Source organism: Saimiri boliviensis, chromosome 2 (genome assembly GCF_048565385.1).
Source record: "Saimiri boliviensis isolate mSaiBol1 chromosome 2, mSaiBol1.pri, whole genome shotgun sequence".
Classification (NCBI taxonomy): Eukaryota; Metazoa; Chordata; class Mammalia; order Primates; family Cebidae; genus Saimiri; species Saimiri boliviensis.
In genome coordinates this window covers 168,123,642-168,143,588 of record NC_133450.1, presented here as the reverse complement: position 1 = coordinate 168,143,588, position 19,947 = coordinate 168,123,642, and the positions used below count along the sequence as shown (strand labels likewise).

The window sequence follows — 19,947 nt, the reverse complement described above, 5'->3', positions numbered from 1 at the left end:
TCATTCCAGTAGATGGTGACACAAGAATCCATGCTGAAGGCTGCCTTGCCTCTCTTTGCCAGATTCATCATCAGCAATGGACTGCGGACCAAGCATGGGGTGTTTGAGATCACACTGGAGACTGTGGACAGAGCCCTGCCCGTGGTAACCAGGAACAAGGGGTTGAGACTGGCCCAAGGGGCTGTGGGCCTGCTTTCCCCTGACCTCCTGCAGCTGACTGACCCTGACACGCCTGCAGAGAACCTCACCTTCCTCTTGGTTCAGCTTCCCCAGCATGGCCAGCTCTACCTGTGGGGGACAGGGCTGCTTCAACACAATTTCACCCAGCAGGATGTGGACAGCAGGAATGTGGCCTATCGGCACTCAGGAGGGGACTCACAGACTGACTGCTTTACTTTCATGGCCACAGACAGGACAAACCAAGGCTTTGTTGTGAATGGGAGAGTGTGGGAAGAACCTGTTTTATTCGCCATTCAGGTAAGTATGAAAAACACAGTTCATTTGCCAGAGATGTGAAAACAGTGACATCGAAAACTCTTTTATTTATTTATTTATTTTTTGAGACAGAGTCTTGCTCTGTCACCCAGGCTTGAGTGCAGGAGTGTGATCTCGGCTCATGCAACCTCCCCCTCCTGGGCTCAGCAATTCTCCTGCCTCAGCCTCTTGAGTAGCTAGGACTGTAGTCATGCACCACCATGCTCAGCTAACTTCTTTGTATTTTTAATAGAGATGAGGTTTCACCATGTTGGTCTTGAACTCCTGACCTCAAATAATCCATCTGCCTCGGCCTGCCAAAGTGCTGAGATTACAGACATGAGCTACCATGCCTGGCCAAGAACTATTTTTTTTTTTAATTTCCTTTCTTTCATTCAAATACAGATTGTGCATCTACAGCACACACACAATATTAATATGAATGAAAGAGCTGTGGTCCCCACATTTGTGTTAATGACTGACTGTGAGTGTTGATGGTTAGCACAGAAGGGAGCAAAAGCCATGGGCTTTGGAGTCAGACCCAGGTTTGATTTTCTGCTTTGCAATGCATTAGCTGTGTGACCTTAAAGAGTTCTTTAACTCTTCTGAATCTACTTTTCCTTCTTTGAAAAACATGCCTACAGCATTGTGGTGAGAATTCAACAGGATTAGGTGAGAATTCAAAGCAGTAGCATATGGCCTGAAACATATTTGATGTTGAAACTTACGAGGCAGCATCTTTACACTATTACACATGTAATAATGATGAGGGTATTAATAGCAGCAATTGCAGTTTCTTTAGTGTTAACTGCAGGCCAGACCCACTCCACATAAATCTCATTTGATTCTCATAAAATTCCTATGAAGCAAGTTTTATTATTGACATTTTATAGATGAGGATACAAGTTCAGGAGTTAAATAATTTGATCAAATACACAAATACACACAAAGATCTCAAGTCTTTCTGATCCCAAATTCTATGTCCTTTCTATGGCACTACACTGCCACATTTGTTGACTATTACAAGGATTTCTGTAGGGCATAATGTGTTTCTCTTTTTTAAGTCAAAACACATCAAGTATATTCTGGCTCTCAAACCCTTGTATCTACTCTCCTTGGAAGTAGTTCACCCTTTTCTACACACTCTCACCAAACACAAAATAGATAAAATTTGTCTCTTACTTTAGAATACTTTCTGACTAGTAATATAGTTACATTTTCCCTTGCTGAGAGAAAGAAAGAGAGAGAGAGAGATTTATTTTAGGGAATTGACTCATTGGCTCATGTGATTGCAGGGCTTGACATGTCTAAAATACACAGGGCAGGTTAGCAGGCTACAAATTTTAGCAGGAGTTAACGTTGCAATCTTTAGCCCAAAGGCAGTCTGGAGGCAATGTTCCTTCCTTTTTGGGGGACCTCAATCTTTTCTTCTAAGGCCTACAATTGATTGGTTTAAGCCCACTTGCATTATGGAGGATGATCTCTTTAACTCAAAATGTACTGATGTAAATGTTAATTCCATCTAAAACACACGGTGGGAAGTTGATACGTAAAATGAAGCCTCCCAGACTCTGTGTATGGGACAAGTCTTGAGAGCATAGAGTGGGCGTTGGATGAGTCCTTGGCAGTTGGGAGGTCCAGAAAATACGATGAAATGATGCGGCACTGGGAGAAAAAAGAAGATATTGACATCATGAACACAGTGTGTAAGAAGCACTTTGTATTAAAATTATTTTTATCGTATGTTTTAATTGATCTTGGTCCCATTCCACTCTTCAGTCTGTTAGTGTCTTTTATTGATTCTTGACTCCTCACCCTGGGTTGAGACATGTCTCTGTACTGTCCAGTCAGGGATACTTCTCTGGGTCTCTTTGGCTGCAAATTTATATGAATTCTAAATTCTGAGTGCAGATGTCAGAGTTCCTTCCTACACTCTAAAGCACAGATGGAAAAGAGGGTGGAGATTGGAGAAAGTACCAGAACTTAAATTAGGTATCTCCCAACGCCAGCACTCATCTTAATAAGAGAGTCATCTATTGCAAGTTGTGGAATTTGCTGATAGGAAAATGTTGGACATATATTGTAAAGCTTTTTTTGTCAAAAGTATGAGGTTTTCATTGCAAAACAAAACAAAACAAGTCAAAAACATTATGTGTAAAAACTCCGCAAGATAAGCTTCAAACTTTCTCCCATAATTCCCCGGAACCCTCAGTCTCTTTTAGCAGAGAAATCAAGAGGCTTTAAAAAGTGATTGATCTCACCAGCAGTGTAGGAGAGTTGACGCTATCAGGGTCTTACCCTCTAGAGAGTTTTCTGCTGAGACAATATGGACGTTGACCTCTTCTGGTGGTACCTGAGTAATTGAGGGCAAAACACGGGTGTATTTGACGGACACCAGCAGGCACAACCTGACATTCCTTTTAGACATTTCAGACATAGGAAATCTTTTATGTCTGATCAAGATTATTGCAACGGATGCAATTTGTACTTCTTCTTTAAAGGGTTCAGGTGAGGGAGAAAAATGTCACGTTATGCTTTCTGTACATTTTCAGTAAGTCCAACACAACTTTTCAGAGGATAGAGATTTCTTTAAAAAAAACATTGCAATCCAATATTTTAAAATGCTTCTGGTATCCTGAGCCAGAAGATCTACTTTTGACGAAGCTAGAAGTTGAATAAGACCTAGGGTATATTTTAATGTGATCAGAGACACGACAAGGAGCCTTGTTGCTAGAGCTTAGATGTTAGCTTTTTTGAAAACACATGATCGCAACAGGCATTTCTTACTTTTGTCACACTTTCATTTTTAAGGAATTATAACATCCATAACCAAAATAAAACAACTATCCTACATTCAGCTGTTTATTTAACGTCAACTTTGGGTATTTCTTTTTTCTTTTTTTTTCTTTTTTTGAGACAGAGTTTCGCTCTTGTTACCCAGGCTGGAGTGCAATGGTGCGATCTCGGCTCACCGCAACCTCCGCCTCCTGGGCTCAAGCAATTCTCCTGCCTCAGCCTCCTAAGTAGCTGGGATTACAGGCATGCGCCACCATGCCCAGCTAATTTTTTGTATTTTTAGTAGAGACGGGGTTTCACCATGTTGACCAGGATGGTCTCGATCTCTTGACCTCATGATCCACCCGCCTCAGCCTCCCAAAGTGCTGGGATTACAGGCATGAGCCGCCGCGCCTGGCCCAGGTATTTCTTACATAGCTTGGAAGTACTTTAATTTTCCTCTTCTTCCACTGACCGTCTCTTCTACTGGCCACATGGTTGTGGGAACTTCTTCCCTCCTGGGCCACGATGACAGCTTGACACCCAACCTCACTGCTCTGCAAGATGCTGCCCATACTCTTCAGGAGAGTAGAATAATGTGACTTTTGAAAATGTCTGTTGCTTTTTCAGTTTATAAAATAATTATGTATTGTAAATAATTTATAAACCATGAGAAAAAAATTCTTCACAACCATACCACTCAAAGATAACTATTGATGGTGACTTTCTTCCATTCTTTTATTTTGTTCAATTAAAAATGGGATTATATTATTTATACTATTATGCATATTGACTGTTTCCACTTCATGTATTCTGAACATTTCCTTATGTCATTAACTATTCCTGATAGTACTTGATAACTAATCATATTCCTGATAACATGATTTTTAAAGGCTGCATGAAATTCAGCCTCAGGTAGAGATGGTTTATAAATCCCCTGGTGGAGTTTTGCATGCTTTTTGTAAATTGCTATTATAAGTAGTGTTTTAGTGAATATATATCTAATTATTTTTGCATATGTATCTGTTTCTGCAAAATACAGAAAATTTTTCACTATTTTGCACCCCTACGAGCAAAATATAAAAATATCTGTTTCTTCACATATTCGTCATCATGAGTTATAATTATTTCTGTTTTTTTTTTAAAGAATCTTGCCAATTTGAGAGTAAAAAATGGTTGGTTGTGACAAACTTTCTTATGAATTAAACAGAGGAGGAGCTGTAATCTTTCCCTACCCCAAAACAAATGAACAGATCTGTGCAAATGCTCCAAGACTTTTGCCTATGTCTATACAAACATTATGTATAGATAAATATATATATATATATATTAACAAAAGTAGTATTATAATTCTAATTCTATTCTGCATTTTTCTGGAGCTTTTCAGTTATAGCAAAATTGTGGAAAATTTTCACTATCAATTCATCTTCCTTATTCTTTTTAATAGCTACAGAGTAGCTCACTGTATCATAATACACAGAAATCTACTTGGTCTTATCATTGACATGAATTTTTTACTTTGTTAGGGTAAACTGAGATTTACAGTGATATCATTTTGTGGTAAATGAAGTAAAGAACTGAGAGATTAGGAGTAAGGCAAATGAAGATTCTTGTACCTGTTTGCTAGTATCAGCAGTGAATCTGTTCTAATCCAACCAAACCTGTTCTATCCTTAACCTACAACAGTCCTCTTGCAAAAGGCAAGGTGGGCTGAGCTCTATACAGACTGAACGAGGTCCTTTGTTATGTTTGAAACTACACTTCTGTTCTCACTTGTGAGTTATTGTTCATCGCCATCTTCACAAATCGAGTCCACCTGTTCAGGTACCTGGCTCTCATCCTCAGTGAAACAAATATGCAAATTATCCAGAAATAATCACCTTTCACTTTTTCCTTACTGAGGTATCTCTATTTTTATTCAGCATTTTTGACAGTTGAAAAAAAGACTTGCCTACCCCCCCCCCTAAAATTCTATATATTTGTAAACTCTTACAGTTTTGTGTCTATAAATCACTAAACACCAGGAAAATGGGGGCAGTTCTTCTGTGGAGTTAACATGAAGTCTGCTCTAGAATTCTTGGGTTAATTTTAGTGTATTCGTTTAATAGACATTCCCTGGGCTTCTGTTATGGTTCAGGCACTGTACCAAGGGCAGGGAATCCACAGGGGTAAAAGACCTGATGCCTGCCTTATCGAAACGTGTATCCTAAGTGGGAGTCAGGCAGTAGGCACATTGATAAAGTGGGATCAAGGTTTACAGTGGAAAGTTGGCCTCTGTTCCAAGCACGGTGATAGTTCTGAGGCTGTTGTGAACAGGACAGTCTTTAGCAGGAATCCGCTAATGAAGAGTATAAAGAATCTGAAATGCAGGACTGTGTGTCATTGTTGAACCAGTAAAGCCCAACGTTGCATGGGGATGAGGGGCCTCTGGATAACATTGAATGTCATCATTGATGATCCAGGTGGACCAGTTGGACAAAACAGCTCCACGTATCACACTCTTGCATTCCCCTTCTCAAGTGGGGCTCCTGAAAAATGGCTGCTACGGAATTTACATCACTTCCCGCGTGCTGAAGGCATCAGACCCTGACACTGAGGATGATCAGATCATCTTTAAAATTTTACAAGGTCCAAAACATGGACATCTGGAGAACACAACAACAGGTACTGACTTCCTTAATCCTTATAATTGCTCATTTTAAAATACCCAGTGGCTGGCAGGGCTGGAGAGTAATTTAATTAAGTGCAGGCCCATTTGGTAAACACTCCCCAGGGCTTACTGATAGATGCCGTTTATAAATCAATATTGGTCCTAAAGAGGGTTTGAGTCTAAGCCTTCCTAAATGTATCCTGACTGGAAGAAACAAATGCTGATATACAACTATTGATATTTATAATTTTTTCTCAAGAGCTGATTATAATATGTTCAGAGGAACACAGTGTCAGGACCAAATTTCATATTTGTGACAAATTTTTTCTTCTATCATGAATTCTAAGTGATTCTAAATGATGTCAGATCATTTTTTTTAAGTTCTTGATTTTTTTCCTAATGGTTTCTCTGGATTGTTTATAATTTCTACTTTCTGAGCATGATGATTATAATACATCATTAAACAGGATGGTACAGAATTACAGATTTTTATTACTGTATCTTTCTACTCCCCTTCTCTTTATTTTTGTATGTTCTTTAAGGCAAATATTTCTTAGTCAATTTAATGCCTAATTTAAGCTCATTGCATTTGAGTTTTAAGATAGTTACAGTAAAGTTAATTTCTTTTTTTAAAATGTACATTAGCTGCTTTTAAAGCTGTATTTAAAATAAAATAGCTGTACAATTTTATTAGCTTATTTAATGTTTTGATTACCCATGATATTCATTTATTTGTTTTTTGTAGGTGAATTTATCCATGAGAAATTTAGCCAAAGGGACTTAAACAGTAAGACTATTCTTTACATCATAAACCCATCTTTGGAAGTAAATTCAGATACCATGGAATTTCAAATCACGGATCCCACAGGGAACTCGGCCACTCCTCAAATGTAAATTCTCTTGCTTATTCAGTAGTCCTATATGTTACATCCAGAATTTATCTGAATATTAGGAAAGGGAAATATTCTTTTTAAAACAGAACCTAAGAAGATAAATTAATAGACAATTTCACAAGCTCATAGAATTTATTTGGAGAAGGAATTTAAAAAAAAATTACTGCTTTATAATAGGAAAGCCAATAGCTTTACAGAGTACAGAAACATTAAAAAGCTAAGTTGATGTTCACATCATGCATGTCAGTGTACACACTTTTTATACACAGGGAGGTTTCTGTCTTAACAGTTCACTAGCATCCGACGCTGAGTTTGCAGGTTTATGTAGCAATTGTGCAGCAAGAGGTCACTCTAGGACCATGTTAGTAACAATAGCCTTCTAAAATATCTGCTGTCGAGAGGAATGAGATAGTCAAGCAGAGTTAGCCAAACACCTTCTCTTTCTCTATGAAGAAAATTGCACTTACTTGACAGTATGTTTATAAGGTCGTAAACTTATCCTAGGTAAGATGAAGATACTATAAAGAGGAAAATAGATTTTGGAAGGTGTGTAAGGGTTTGACACCTTACACATAGCAAGAGTAACAAATCTTGAAAATTATCAAGATTAAAAGACTGTAGCAATTTCACTGACTAGGTCCCTGTTCTAGACTTTTCTTGAATGTAGAACTTGAATAGCTTACCAGCTAATAGACGGTCATAGAAAGCTCTGTCAGAGTGCAGTTCTTCTGGTACTGAGCTGTTGTTTCATTGTTTTTGTTTTTGATGCTTTTCCCAGGCACCTCAAAGAAAAGTTGTATACGTATCCTTGTTTTAGTAGTCACCATATCCTAGGCACACTAAGCACCATAAGTGACACAGCTCTGTTATGGTCCTTTTATGATGGTGTATAGATGAAGGAAAGAAAGCTGAGAAACTCTTCTGCAGTCTTCAGAATTCTTGCTTTTTCTTTCCGATCCTGAATTGTAGTTCCAAAAACTGACCAGCAGAGGCCACTGTAGTCATTGTCAGAAAAAAGCTAGCATCCTTTTCTTAGCAAAACGCATTCCCGGGGTCCCAGTGGTTACCTGATAAAATGTAGAGCCTGGCCCAGATTTATTAACTCCACAGACTTTTATCGAGTGGCTATTATATGTCAGGTGCACAGTACTAGGAGCTGGGGAATAGGTGAGAACCAAGTAGATCTGGCTCCTGATATTAAAATGTAATCTTGAGATTACAAAACGTAAAACAGATGACCTTCGCCCATTAAACCATCTCTGCCTAAGAGAAATAAATCTTCAGGGTCACAGTCTTTATAGAAAAAAATGTCAGCTACTTGCAAGGTCAGACAAGTATCTTCCAATTCTCAAGAAAATGTAAAAAAAAAAAAAACCTGCCCCCCAAAAATTAATAAATGGACATTACTTTTTTGACAAATTTATATGTGAGAAAACTGAAGGCAGAGCTAGAAAGTGACTTTTCTAAGGCGGACGCAGCTAATTAGTGAAGGAGCTGGGCCTCCGGCCCAAGGAAACCTGGCTGCAGAGTGCATGGTTTTTCTCAGTGCAGTAAAGAACTTCTTGCCCCTTTAAAGGACCGTGTCCATCTGGCCTGAAGGGAAGGGAACAGCAGGCTTGTCTTTCAGCCACCCAAGCAAGAAAGAAGGAATACTTACTCATCTAGGTCCTGGGGTTCTGTTGTTGTTTTTGAGACGGAGTCTCGCTCTGTCACCAGGCTGGAGGGCAGGAGCACGATCTTGACTCACTGCAACCTCCACCTCCCTGGTTCAAGTGATTCTCCTGCCTCAGCCTCCTGAGTAGCTGGGATTACAGGCACCTGCCACCATGCCTGGCAGATTTTTGTATATTTAGTAGAGCAGGGGTTTCACCACGTTGGCCAGAATGGTCTTGATCTTTTGACTTTGTGATCCGCCCGCCTCGGCCTCCCAAAGTGCTGGGATTACAGGCCTGAGCCACCGCGCCTGGCCAGGGTTTTCTAAATGTAAATTATTGATCTCTCTATCAGTGTGAACTTTATATCTGACACACTAGAATTTATACTATAGATTATAAACCAGTAAATTTGGAGCTGGAGGACAAGGTTTGAGCTTTGGCTCTGCCCTTTATCTAGTGACTGTTCAAACCTTAATTATATCTTCTGTGAAATGGGGAAGATACTACAATTTGTTTAGAGAAACAAATGAAAAGTATAATGTATATGAAGGCATCTTTGTATTTAAAGTCCTTAACAAATGTAACTTGTGGTGGTGATTGCTACTGTAGTTAATTCATGTAGGAACAGCAATGACTGAAGAAGTATCCCAGAAACATTTGGTGTATTAGAAAGCCTGCCTCTAATCAGAAATTGATCCTGGAATGAATCACAAAGTGAATAATCAATATGCATATTAATCAACCAGCTAAATGCTGTGGAACTTTGTATTGTTCTTTGGCTTAGACAGGATTAATGGATTAATATTCTTCATATTTGAAGAGGTGAAACCTCTGTGATAAAGCTAAAGGGACTGCGGGGTGCCATCTGGAACAGAAATAGGCCTGTTTTGTAGCATGGGAGGGACCTATGTTCAGTAGGAAATTCAGCATCTTGACTGCTGGTCAGTTTTGGCTATTGCAGGATTCCTGTGGAGTATCATTCCTGAAGGATGAATAGATGCTCCACTGTCAAAAGTGTTAGGAAATGCTTTCATCAAGTTTTTGGCAGCGAGCTAGTTTGAATGCTTGTTTAACTGCATCACAGCCTAGAATCATCGAGGTGTGCATGTGGATTGGGAGTCTCTCAGAGATGGAGCCTCGGCAGCAAATCTCAACTGAACGGGGCTATAGAATCACCTCTCTCTACCCACCACACCACTCACACGCAGAATAGCTCAGGGAACAAGATTTTCATGGAATACATCTGGGAGTCACTTTATTGTAAATAGAAATTATTTTATAATGCTGATATCCATGGGAATTTGCTTAAAGATTTAGATTTTGCTAAGTGCCTAAATTTCAGGCACTGTACTAGGTGTTTTCATGAGTTGCCTAATTTTATCTGCGAAACGCAATCCTCTGAGGATAAGGAAATCAGGCTCAAGGCGTTCCAGTAATTATCCTGAAGTCACTGGAGCATGAACCCTGACCTCCAGACCTAAGTGAGTGTTCATCTTATTGGCTCACACGTTGGCTACACCGCTCACAGGCTCGTGACTGTTTTCTAGTCCGAGTTGAATCTCCAAGATGATCTGTAGAAGTCCCAAACTAACTTAGGCAGGACCCACATCATTCATCAAAAGCACCTTCGTGGACCATGGAATGTGGCCAACTTCTGACCAAGGTGGTTTTTCTAATACAGCTTCCATGTAGACCTCTTTCTTGTGCCCACTGGAGAAAAGTGAACTTCAAAAGCAAAGTTGAATGCGGAAGTCCTCGCTAACTCAGTGGCTTCTCTCCAGTTCAGCACTCTGAATCTTCCCTTCTCTCTGGAACCCACATTCTAATGGTTCTATCATCCATTTTTGGCTTTAAAAGATAAGGGACAAAAGAATAAAAGGAATTTCCATCAGGTAAACTGCAATGTTTAGCAGCTTTTCTGAAACACCTGGTAAAGGAAGAGGTTGGAACTGTTGGCTGATACCTGCACATTACCTGCAAGCCAGGAGTTAAGGTTTTCTCTTCAGACTAGATCTTAGGAAAGCACAGAGGAAGCGCAGGAAAATAGCACTTATTAAGCACCCACTGTGTACAGGTGCTTTATACATATTAACTAATTTTAATTTTAATCATTTGACATGAGTGTAATTTTCCTCATTTTTAAGATAATGAAAACCAAGGCCCAGAGAGACTGAGTAACTGACCGTAATCACACACTAATCAGTGGTTACAAGGTGTGCTTGATTCCAAAGCACTTGTTTTGGGTACTCACTCTGCTGCCTCTTGGCTAAACACTCTTTCCCCATTATCAAGAGAAAAGGAGAAAAATGAAAACACAGGTGTTCATAGCATTCCATTATGGAGTTTAATAGCATCATCTTTGAATTGGTAAGTCTTAGATTGAATACTTGAAAAAATGTTTTTTAACATTTCTAGGAATTCTTGTCATATGCTACTTGATTATAAATGAAGATATAGTTATAAAGATAGCAATTTAATCACAACTTTAGCTTCTATAAACCTTTTACTGAGAAGCTCAAAATACTTGATGAGAATTCCTGAAGGTTCACTTAACCCCTTTGAAGTACAGACTCATCATTATTACATTTTTAATTTGTCATAATTACATTATTATAGGAAGCAAGGAAACTGAGGCATGAAGAGTCTATGTTTCTTTTTCATGGACTCTTGTTAACCTGGATTAAAGCCCCAATTCCCAAACTAGTGATTTAACTGCAGGTATTTGTTTCAGCTTATTGTTTCTTCATCAGTGAATCAAATAGCCAGAAAATAAAATATCAGAAAGAACATATTTATTACCCCAAGACAGGGTATCTCAACCGTGACACTATAGGCATTTTGGGACAGATCATTCCGTATCACAGGGGAGTGTCCTGGGCATTGCAGAGCGTTCAGCAGCACGCCAGGCCTCTCTCAGCTGAAGGCCAGCACCATCCTCTTCCCCACTGTGGTAGTTAATACCATCTCCAGACAATGCCAAGTCTTAAGAACTACAGATATGCCTTAGAACATAGCATACATATGTTTTAAGAAATTATTAATTATGTTTGAATGCTCACTTATCAATGCCATCTTTCTCTCTATGCTAATAAAGCCTAACAATAGTCAAAGAATCCAGAGTAAGTCAGGGCTAGAGAGAACATGTGAGGATCTAGCCTAGCATTTTTTTTCCAAGTGTGTGAAAGATGACGTTAGTAAGGTTGGGAAGAAAAACATTTTTGATGGTTGTATTAGTCCATTTTCATGCTGCTAATAAAGATATACCTGAGACCAGGTGATTTATAAAGAAAAAGAGGTTTAGTGGACTCACAGTTCCACGTAGTTGGGGAGGACTCACCATCATGGCAGAAGGCGAAAGTTATGTCTTACATGGTGGCAGGCAAGAGAGAATGAGAGAGCCAAGCGAAAAGGGAAGCCCCTTATAAAATCATCAGATCTCATGAGATTTATTCATGACCATGAGAGCAGTGTGGGGTAAATAGCCCCCATGATTCAGTTATCTCCCACCAGGTCCATCCCACAACATGTGGGAATTATGGGAGCTACAACTCAGGATGAGGAGAATTCAAGATGTGGGGGCACAACCAAACCATATCAATGGTCAACTTAGCTCAGGAAACACTGGGATAAACAAGATTCATTCATTCAGTTAACAAACATTTATTGTGCACGCACCATGTTTTAGACACTCTACAAGACACCTGTGTTATCACAGTGAACCAAATACCTGTGCTTCCTTGGAGCATATGTAGGATCTAAATCAATGATTGTATGCTTGCTGTACGTGGTACATGCTTTGGAAAATGAAACACTTGATCTTGCTAAGGGGGATCAGAGGTGCTGTGTTTGGAAAAGAGATCGTGATTTTAAACTGGGTGTTTAAACATTTCCTATACCCGACTGCTTAGAGCTGGTGAGTGACAGACCTGAAGCCTCACAAGTTCGAATCCGATTTTATTTCCACTGCTCTATGCCATGTCTTCCAGACACAACAGCGGTTTTCACGGATCCGAATTTAGCTTCACATTGAACCAGCTTTTTCTTTCTTTTTTTTTTTTTGAGATGGAGTGTTGCTCTTCCACCCAGGCTGGAGTGCAGTGGTGTGATCTCGGCTCACTGCAACCTCTGCCTTCTGGTGAACCAGCTTTTTCTATTGTGGCAAACACCTTAAAATCACATAAGGAGGAAGCCCTCAAGTGGGGGTGACTTTTCACCCACTTGTCAAGGTCCAGAAACAGGTTTGGTTGTTGTGACTAGAGGAAGTGGTGCTCCTGCATCTAATGCAAGACAGGCAGGGATCAACTGCATCTACTGTGAGGTGGGCAAGGATGCTGTTGAACATCTTTCCCACACAGGACAGCATCCCACAGCAAAGAACTGTCTGCTCCAAAATGGATGGGAAAGCCTGATTTAGAGGCTTAAGGAGTTTTATCCTCCTGCTAAATGATTTGAAGCTATTGCCATATGGGTTTCACATGAAGTATGTTCATGGCATTCAGTTCTGGCCATAGAATGAGCTTCAATCAAAGGTGACAGGAAAATGGAAGCATTGTTAGAATGGAAAGATATGAATCAACTTTATCTACATGAGACCTACACATCTAGAACTTTACAGACTTCTCTCCTGGGCTCCTGCATCTGGACACCTACATGATGCCAGGCATATAGTTGTGTGGCTTCTTGCAGGGAAAATTCCCGAGTGATTGACTACATTTCTTATTTTTCTTCCAGGTGTTTGTGTACAGTTTAAGCTCTCACAGTCTCAGCATAGAGAGATCTTCTCAAATACAGTACTGCAAAAAGCAAAAAAAAAAAAAAAAAAAAAAATCACATTCAAAACATGTATTGTACGCATTCAGTAGGTATGCAGGTGCCTTTGCTAGATATTTTTCTTGAAAATATATAGCATGGCTTAAATTTCATGGCTTTTCAATAGCTCTTTATTATTTGTAGGGAATAGTTTTAAGAAAATAAAATAGAACATTGTGTAATGGCAACCTTGACCTATAAGCATTATGCAGCATACAAATGGTACATCAGGGAAATGCATGCACATTCCCAAACACTAAGACCTGTTATACCTTGAAGCTGAACAGCCCTCTGAATGGTTCCCTTCTGGATCTAGATCAGCAATCAAATTGCGTTTAGCTTTAGGCCTTGAGGTCACCAGAATCTACAGAATGGCACTGATGGATTTTTGCTTGTCATGATTAGCATTAGCAATGGATGAATTCTCAGAATTGGACATTGAAACTCATTTGAACTCTATGTAGCTGAAATCCATGCAAATTTGTTTCATATTTTCCCACTGCCCTCCTTTCTTTCCCATTTTATCTTTCTCTTTTTTCCCTAATCTGTCTTGCTGACTTTTTTTTTTCCTTTCTCATTTACCTGGATCCTTTTGGGATTCTTTGCAACATATTTCTATTGGCATTTATGATTTCTTTGTTGTTATCTTGTAATTCTTTAAACACACACTAATCCCTCCTCATCTTTGGGAGATATGTTCTAAGACCACGAATAGATGTCTGAAAGTGCAGATAGTATTGAACCCTAGGTACACTATGCTTTTTCCTATGCTTCACATACATTGCTATGATAAAGTTTAATGTGCAAGCTAGGCAGTTAGAGATTAATCACAATAACTAATCCTAAAATAGAACAACTAGCTTGGGATGCCAGCATCACTACTCTTGTAAAGTTCTAGATGTGTAGGTATCATGTATTTTACAATTATGTAAAATAAGAGTGACTTGAACACAAGCACTGTGATACTGTGGCAGTCAATCTGATAACCAAGCCAGCTACGGAGTGACTAACGGGCAGGTAACATCTACTGCCTGGATGTGCTGGACAAAGGGATGATTTTTGTCCAGGTGGAACAGCAGGGGATGTTGTGAGATTTCATCACACTACTCAGAACAGCATGAAGTTGAAAACTTATGAATTCTTTGTTTCGGGGATTTTTCATTTAATATTTTCAGACCACGGTTGACCACAGTAACTGAAACCTTCAGAAAGCAAAACTGTGAATAAGAGGAATTACTATAATCATTTATTTCATGTTTCCTGATCTGTTTTATGCCAGATTTGAATAATTCAGTTGCATCAGAGACCCATGACATTTCCAATATTTTTTAATATAAGGATCCTGTTTTCATGTTTAAAATTTTATTAATATGAAGTAGCAATAGACTCAGTAATAATAAATTTCTTTATTATTTTTGTTTTTTGAGACGGAGTTTCGCTCTTGTTACCCAGGCTGGAGTGCAATGGCACGATCTCGGCTCACCACAACCTACACCTCCTGGGTTCAGGCAATTCTCCTGTCTCAGCCTCCTGAGTAGCTGGGATTACAGGCACGCACCACCATGCCCAGCTAATTTTTTGTATTTTTAGTGGAGACGGGGTTTCCCCTTGTTAACCAGGATGGTCTCGATCTCTTGACCTCGTGATACACCCGCCTCTGGATTACCCAAAGTGCTGGGATTACAGGCTTGAGCCACTGCGCCTGGCCCCTGAATTTCAAATCTGATTAAATAAACATGCACGTTTATATAGATTCATGAACCCCTATAATAATTCCATGCTCTCACCTTACCCCTGCCCCCTAGCCCATGATACTCAGCTATGAACCTGTGCTATTGAGTGTATCTAGCTGGTGAACTTAATCTATAGAATGTGACTTCGACAATAATCAGTGTGGGCACAGTGGTTATTTGAAGACAAATTTCTTCCCTAATATGAATGGCCCCAGGAAAGCCTGGAGAGTCTGAAATACGTGCACTCATGTTCCCATATGGTCGCACCCAGAATTTCTAGTTCCACCAAAAAAAGAAAGAAATTATAATAAATAAACTTAAAATTTGAGAGGAAAGAGGCTGACTCTGATTAGAAGTTTGGGAAGTACACATAAGGCCACCACTGAGGATTTTGTAAATCTAGAATAAAAGGGAAATGAATAAAACAAAAACCACGGAAGCACAGTTAACAATCATAGCAAAGGTTGCTTGTGTCTTTTATCTTGCTCTATAGTAGGGTTACAGATAGCAAAAAAAAGGCCAGACTTCAAAAGCGAAAATGTTCCTGGGTAAAGATAAAACTGTATTGCTCTGCTTGAGCTCACACAGGAGTCACAAAGAACTTCAACTGGGAAGGGAAATGGTAGAGGATGAATAAAAGATTTGTCAATGATTTATGCCTGAATTTCATCTCTGCTACCTATTAACTTTATCACAACTTTTTGCCTTTAAATTAGGTACTTAACCTCTTTAAGGCTTGGTCTTTTGGTTTTGGTTTTGGTTTTGAAAAAAATGTTTCTCTCTAGATGAGGTTTAAAGAAGACAATTTCCACCAAATGTTGGACACACTAAATCAGGCGTCCCCAAACTTTTTACACAGGGGGCCAGTTCACTGTCCCTCAGACCATTGGAGGGCCACCACATACTGTGCTCCTCTCACTGACCACCAATGAAAGAGGTGCCCCTTCCCGAAGTGCGGCGGGGGGCCGGATAAATGGCCTCAGGGGGCCGCATGCTGCCCGCGGGCCATAGTTTGGGGATGCCTGCACTAAATATATTGTAGAAGAAAAGACCATCCTCTATTTATCAGGATTATTTGGTCGTATAGTCGCATCCAAGCCTCCTACCAGTACAGTCCTTTTATGTGCACAGAAAGAGAAACAAATGACACTTAGGAAACACATGTACATTTTAATTCCTAGGCACATCCTCAAAGATATTTTGTTACTAAACTGAACCCAAGTTCAGAGAAGATCTCTGTCTGGAATTGTTCTTGTTGTACCAATTATCCTTATCTAAAAGATAAGTTAGAAGACTTCCTATCTGTGTCTTTTCCAGAAAGGAATGTCTCCTTGAACTTAACAACTGCTGTTCCTTTCCCTTGGAAACATTCAACCTTGAGTCCCCTTTGAGTTGTAAATATCTGTGGGACTTTTCAGCAGTCTTTTAACCTTTGATTCTTCATGTGTAAAATGAAATTCTAATTTGCTCTGTCTACCTTACAGGGTTGTTGTAAGGATCAAATGAGAATGTTAGTAAAAATTTTTTGTGAACTAAAATGTACCAAACGAGTGTAAGGAATTTCTATCATCAGTGTAGGTTGATCAACCACCTTTGCCACCATGGTATGAATCAGTGGCTCAGTCCATTCAGCAGAGAATCCCTGTAGGCATATACCGTGCGTTCTTATGATTTCTCTTTTCTTTTCCTTTTACACAGTTTGGAATTGAAGTGGTCTCATATTGAGTGGTCACAGACTGAATATGAAGTCTGTGAGAATGTGGGTGTGGTGCCTTTGGAAATTATCAGAAGGGGATATTCCATGGACTCGGCCTTTGTGGATATAAAGGTAAGGACCCTGAAATGCAGATTATCAAGCTAAAACTTATGTTGCTGGTTGTTATCTTTCATTATATCTTTTTAGAAAAATTCAGAGTGACCAAGGAAATTTCAAATCGCATGGAGATCCCACCGTTCTGAAGATTCTAAGTACAAAACCTCTTTGTCCCTCCATCATCTAGGTGCATAAACTCTGAGATACGATTTTTTTTAGTGTATGTGCTGCTGAAGTGAGCACAAGGGATATTTTTTAAAATTCATTTTTACATTTGAGACCTGGCATTTGTTTCTATAAACTCTTTAGACTTGGAGATTTATTTCACAGGGAGCTATATTCAACTTTGTGAATGTGGGCTAACTCTGCTTTAGAAAGAGACATTGTATGTAAGACATTCTGTGGGGCACCCAGAGCAAATTTCAGTCCTGAGAGGTTTTCTCTTAATATGTACCTCAGTCACTTCCCATAAACTCAATTGATGAGGCAACTAGACAGCTTAAACCTGTCTATCTTAAGAGTTGTCCAAGCCATACAAAATTAGGAGAGCATATCCTAATACAGGCACCCTGAAATATGAAGAATTTTCAGGTAACCATTCTAGATCAGTCAACTTGCTATTTCTTTTCGTCTGTGTGACCCATGAAGCACAACCCATGGCTTCTAGAATTGAAGAATTTTATTTTAGGAGTCATTATAACAAGAGCGCTTCAAGAGAATGAGAGCATGAAACACTTATACATGCTAATGATGAATAATGAGCTGTAAAGACTCCCCCTCTCCATCTGATGAAAAGGGCACTGATATTATCTTCTGGGGAAAGGGCATTTCTGTTAAGTCTCAATTTTCTAATGAATTCAAATCACCCTCAGAAGCCTGGGAACATAAATTTGACCATATCTATGCTCAGTATTTATCTTTCCAATGGACACCGGTTCTTTTTTACCAGATCTGTTGGTTGCTTTTTTGTTATTAAGACAGCAGAAAGCTTGGTATGCCCTATAATTTTCCAGAATATTGCGTATGGAATAAGGAAGACTCTGCCTGGAGGTTTTCTAATAATCCTCCTGTCCTCCATAGAAAGCACCATATGCTCTAGTCTGGAGTTTTGGGCCACACCACCATTCACCTTGCCAGGTAGAAAGAACAGGCATGGTGTTACATGGAACCTTATGCTTATTTATGCTGAAAGTGCACAATGAACCTGGCAGCTGAGTGTGCAGGCCTTCATCAAGCACAGTCCCAGACAGAGTCTTTTAGGACAACTCTACCCTGAGCACAACGTGCAGCCTTACACTAGAGCTTGGCTGCGTGACTGGGAGCAGGGAAAGAGGTGGTGCTTTCACCCTGTGTGGATTGCCCTGCTTTGAATCGTGCACCTTCACCTGACTGATTTCTCCAACCACCTTGCCTCAGACCATTTCTTCTCCCACATAGGATTCTGTATACTCAGTGGTGGTAAATACTAGGTAATTACACATGCAGGAACCATGTGGGGAAATGCAACTTCCAGCATATGGCGGATACAGGTGTACAATGGGCTGGCTTTCCGCAATGAAAGGTGGTTCTGGAGGAGCCTTGGCATTGTAGACAAAGAGAAAATGGAAGCTTAGGAAGTAATACCCTTTTTCAGCAAAATGTTTCCACTGCTAACCAACTAATATATGAGGGGGCCTTTGATTTGAAATGGACATACTGTCTGAGACTGTAGAAGGAGGAATTTTTCAGCTTTTCATGATGTACTTCATTCTGCTTTAGAAGGTGCAGAAATATATTATGCCACATTCCCAACCATCTTAAACATTCAAAAAAGATGCACAAGTAACAGCTGCCTGTTATGCTTGCACAGGGTTTTCATTTGATGACTTATTTTTCCAATCAGCCAAGGACACTTTTTTTTTTTTTTTTTTTTTTTTGCTGGAATCTCTCTATTGCCCAGGCTGGAGTGCAATGGCACCATCTCGGCTCACTGCAACCTACACCTCCCGGGTTCAAGCCATTCTCCTGCCTCAGCCTCCCAAGTAGCTGGGATTACAGGTGCCCACCATCAGGCTCAACTAATTTTTTATATTTTTAGTAGAGAAGGGGTTTCACCATGTTGGTCAGGCTGATCTCAAACTCCTGACCTCAGGTGATCCACCCGCCTCGGCCTCCCAGAGTGCTGGGATTGATTACAGGCGTGAGCCACCACTCCTGGCCCAAGGACACTTCTTAACACGTGTTTAGGCACCCTTTGCGTGGATTTCAAGGCCATGACTTCGGAGCGCTAAAATCATCTCTTTGGTTTTTAGCTTTGGAGCCAGAGCTGAAAAGCAGGGGTGCATCAATAGACTCCTTAGACTAGGGCAATGTTTTTTTGTTTTAAAAAACCTACTTGACGTGGTCCTTGAAAGCCCTAGGTTTTGGCTGTGGATCTCCTTTGTCTGGCTGTTCACCAGTTCTGCCAGTCCCACAAAGCTCTCCTTCATGTTTGTGAAGAGTGATGGTTTCATCCAGACAGGAAAATGAACCAGATGTGTTTGAGTTCATCTGGTCTAAAGGCTTTCAGTGCCCTGGAGCTTGTAGGACACCTCCAGGCTAGCTGACAGATGATCACATGGGTTGTCAGGAGTCTTGCTTTTTCTTTCCCTCTTCAATTTCCTCCCTCCCTTTCCTTTGAGGGACTATTTTAAAAACCAAATCGGGGTAGAAGGAAGATAATAAAATAAAATTGTACTTTCAACGGAGACAAAGTATAGTTTAAAATTCACGCTCCTTCAGTAACTAAATCATTTATAAAGGAAAAACCAAACAAAACAAAAGCTTTCCTTTCCATTGATATTAGTCTAGCAAAAAGTCAACTTTAAGGAAAATCCATGTGGCCTGAATCCCAAATGGTTTATATAATTTTTTAAAACCCCTACTTAATATTAAAAACAGATTTAAGAGCATGAGTTTAGTCTAGTATGAGGGAGAATGGATGTTTCTCTATTGTAGAATATTTTTATTTTAAAAAGATTTTTTTTTCCCTCCTAAGGTCAACCAAGTGTCAGCTGCAGTTGGAAAAGATTTCACCGTGGCTCCATCTAAACTGATTCAGTTTGACCCAGGTACATTTTGTGTCTGAAGTTTGTTTTACAGTGTTTTTTTTTTTTTTTCCCATGTC

The 19,947-nt window shown here is 39.7% G+C and overlaps 1 protein-coding gene across 8 annotated transcripts in view; it reads left to right on the top strand.

Annotated features, from left to right (window-relative positions):
- Positions 1 to 19,947, top strand: part of FREM1 (FRAS1 related extracellular matrix 1) — a 171,709-nt gene that overhangs the window by 120,346 nt on the left and 31,416 nt on the right. For 3 of the 8 annotated variants that reach the window (XM_074394856.1, XM_010338740.3, XM_074394857.1), the window contains 5 exons: positions 63 to 477; positions 5,712 to 5,913; positions 6,645 to 6,789; positions 16,688 to 16,817; positions 19,819 to 19,891. In XM_074394856.1, the coding sequence (XP_074250957.1) occupies positions 63 to 477; positions 5,712 to 5,913; positions 6,645 to 6,789; positions 16,688 to 16,817; positions 19,819 to 19,891 (965 nt within the window). Of the gene's footprint in view, positions 1 to 9; positions 478 to 5,711; positions 5,914 to 6,644; positions 6,790 to 16,687; positions 16,818 to 19,818; positions 19,892 to 19,947 lie in introns of those variants that run through there. The other 5 variants (XM_010338741.2, XM_039475203.2, XM_039475197.2 and 2 more) reach the window with 5 other exon arrangements.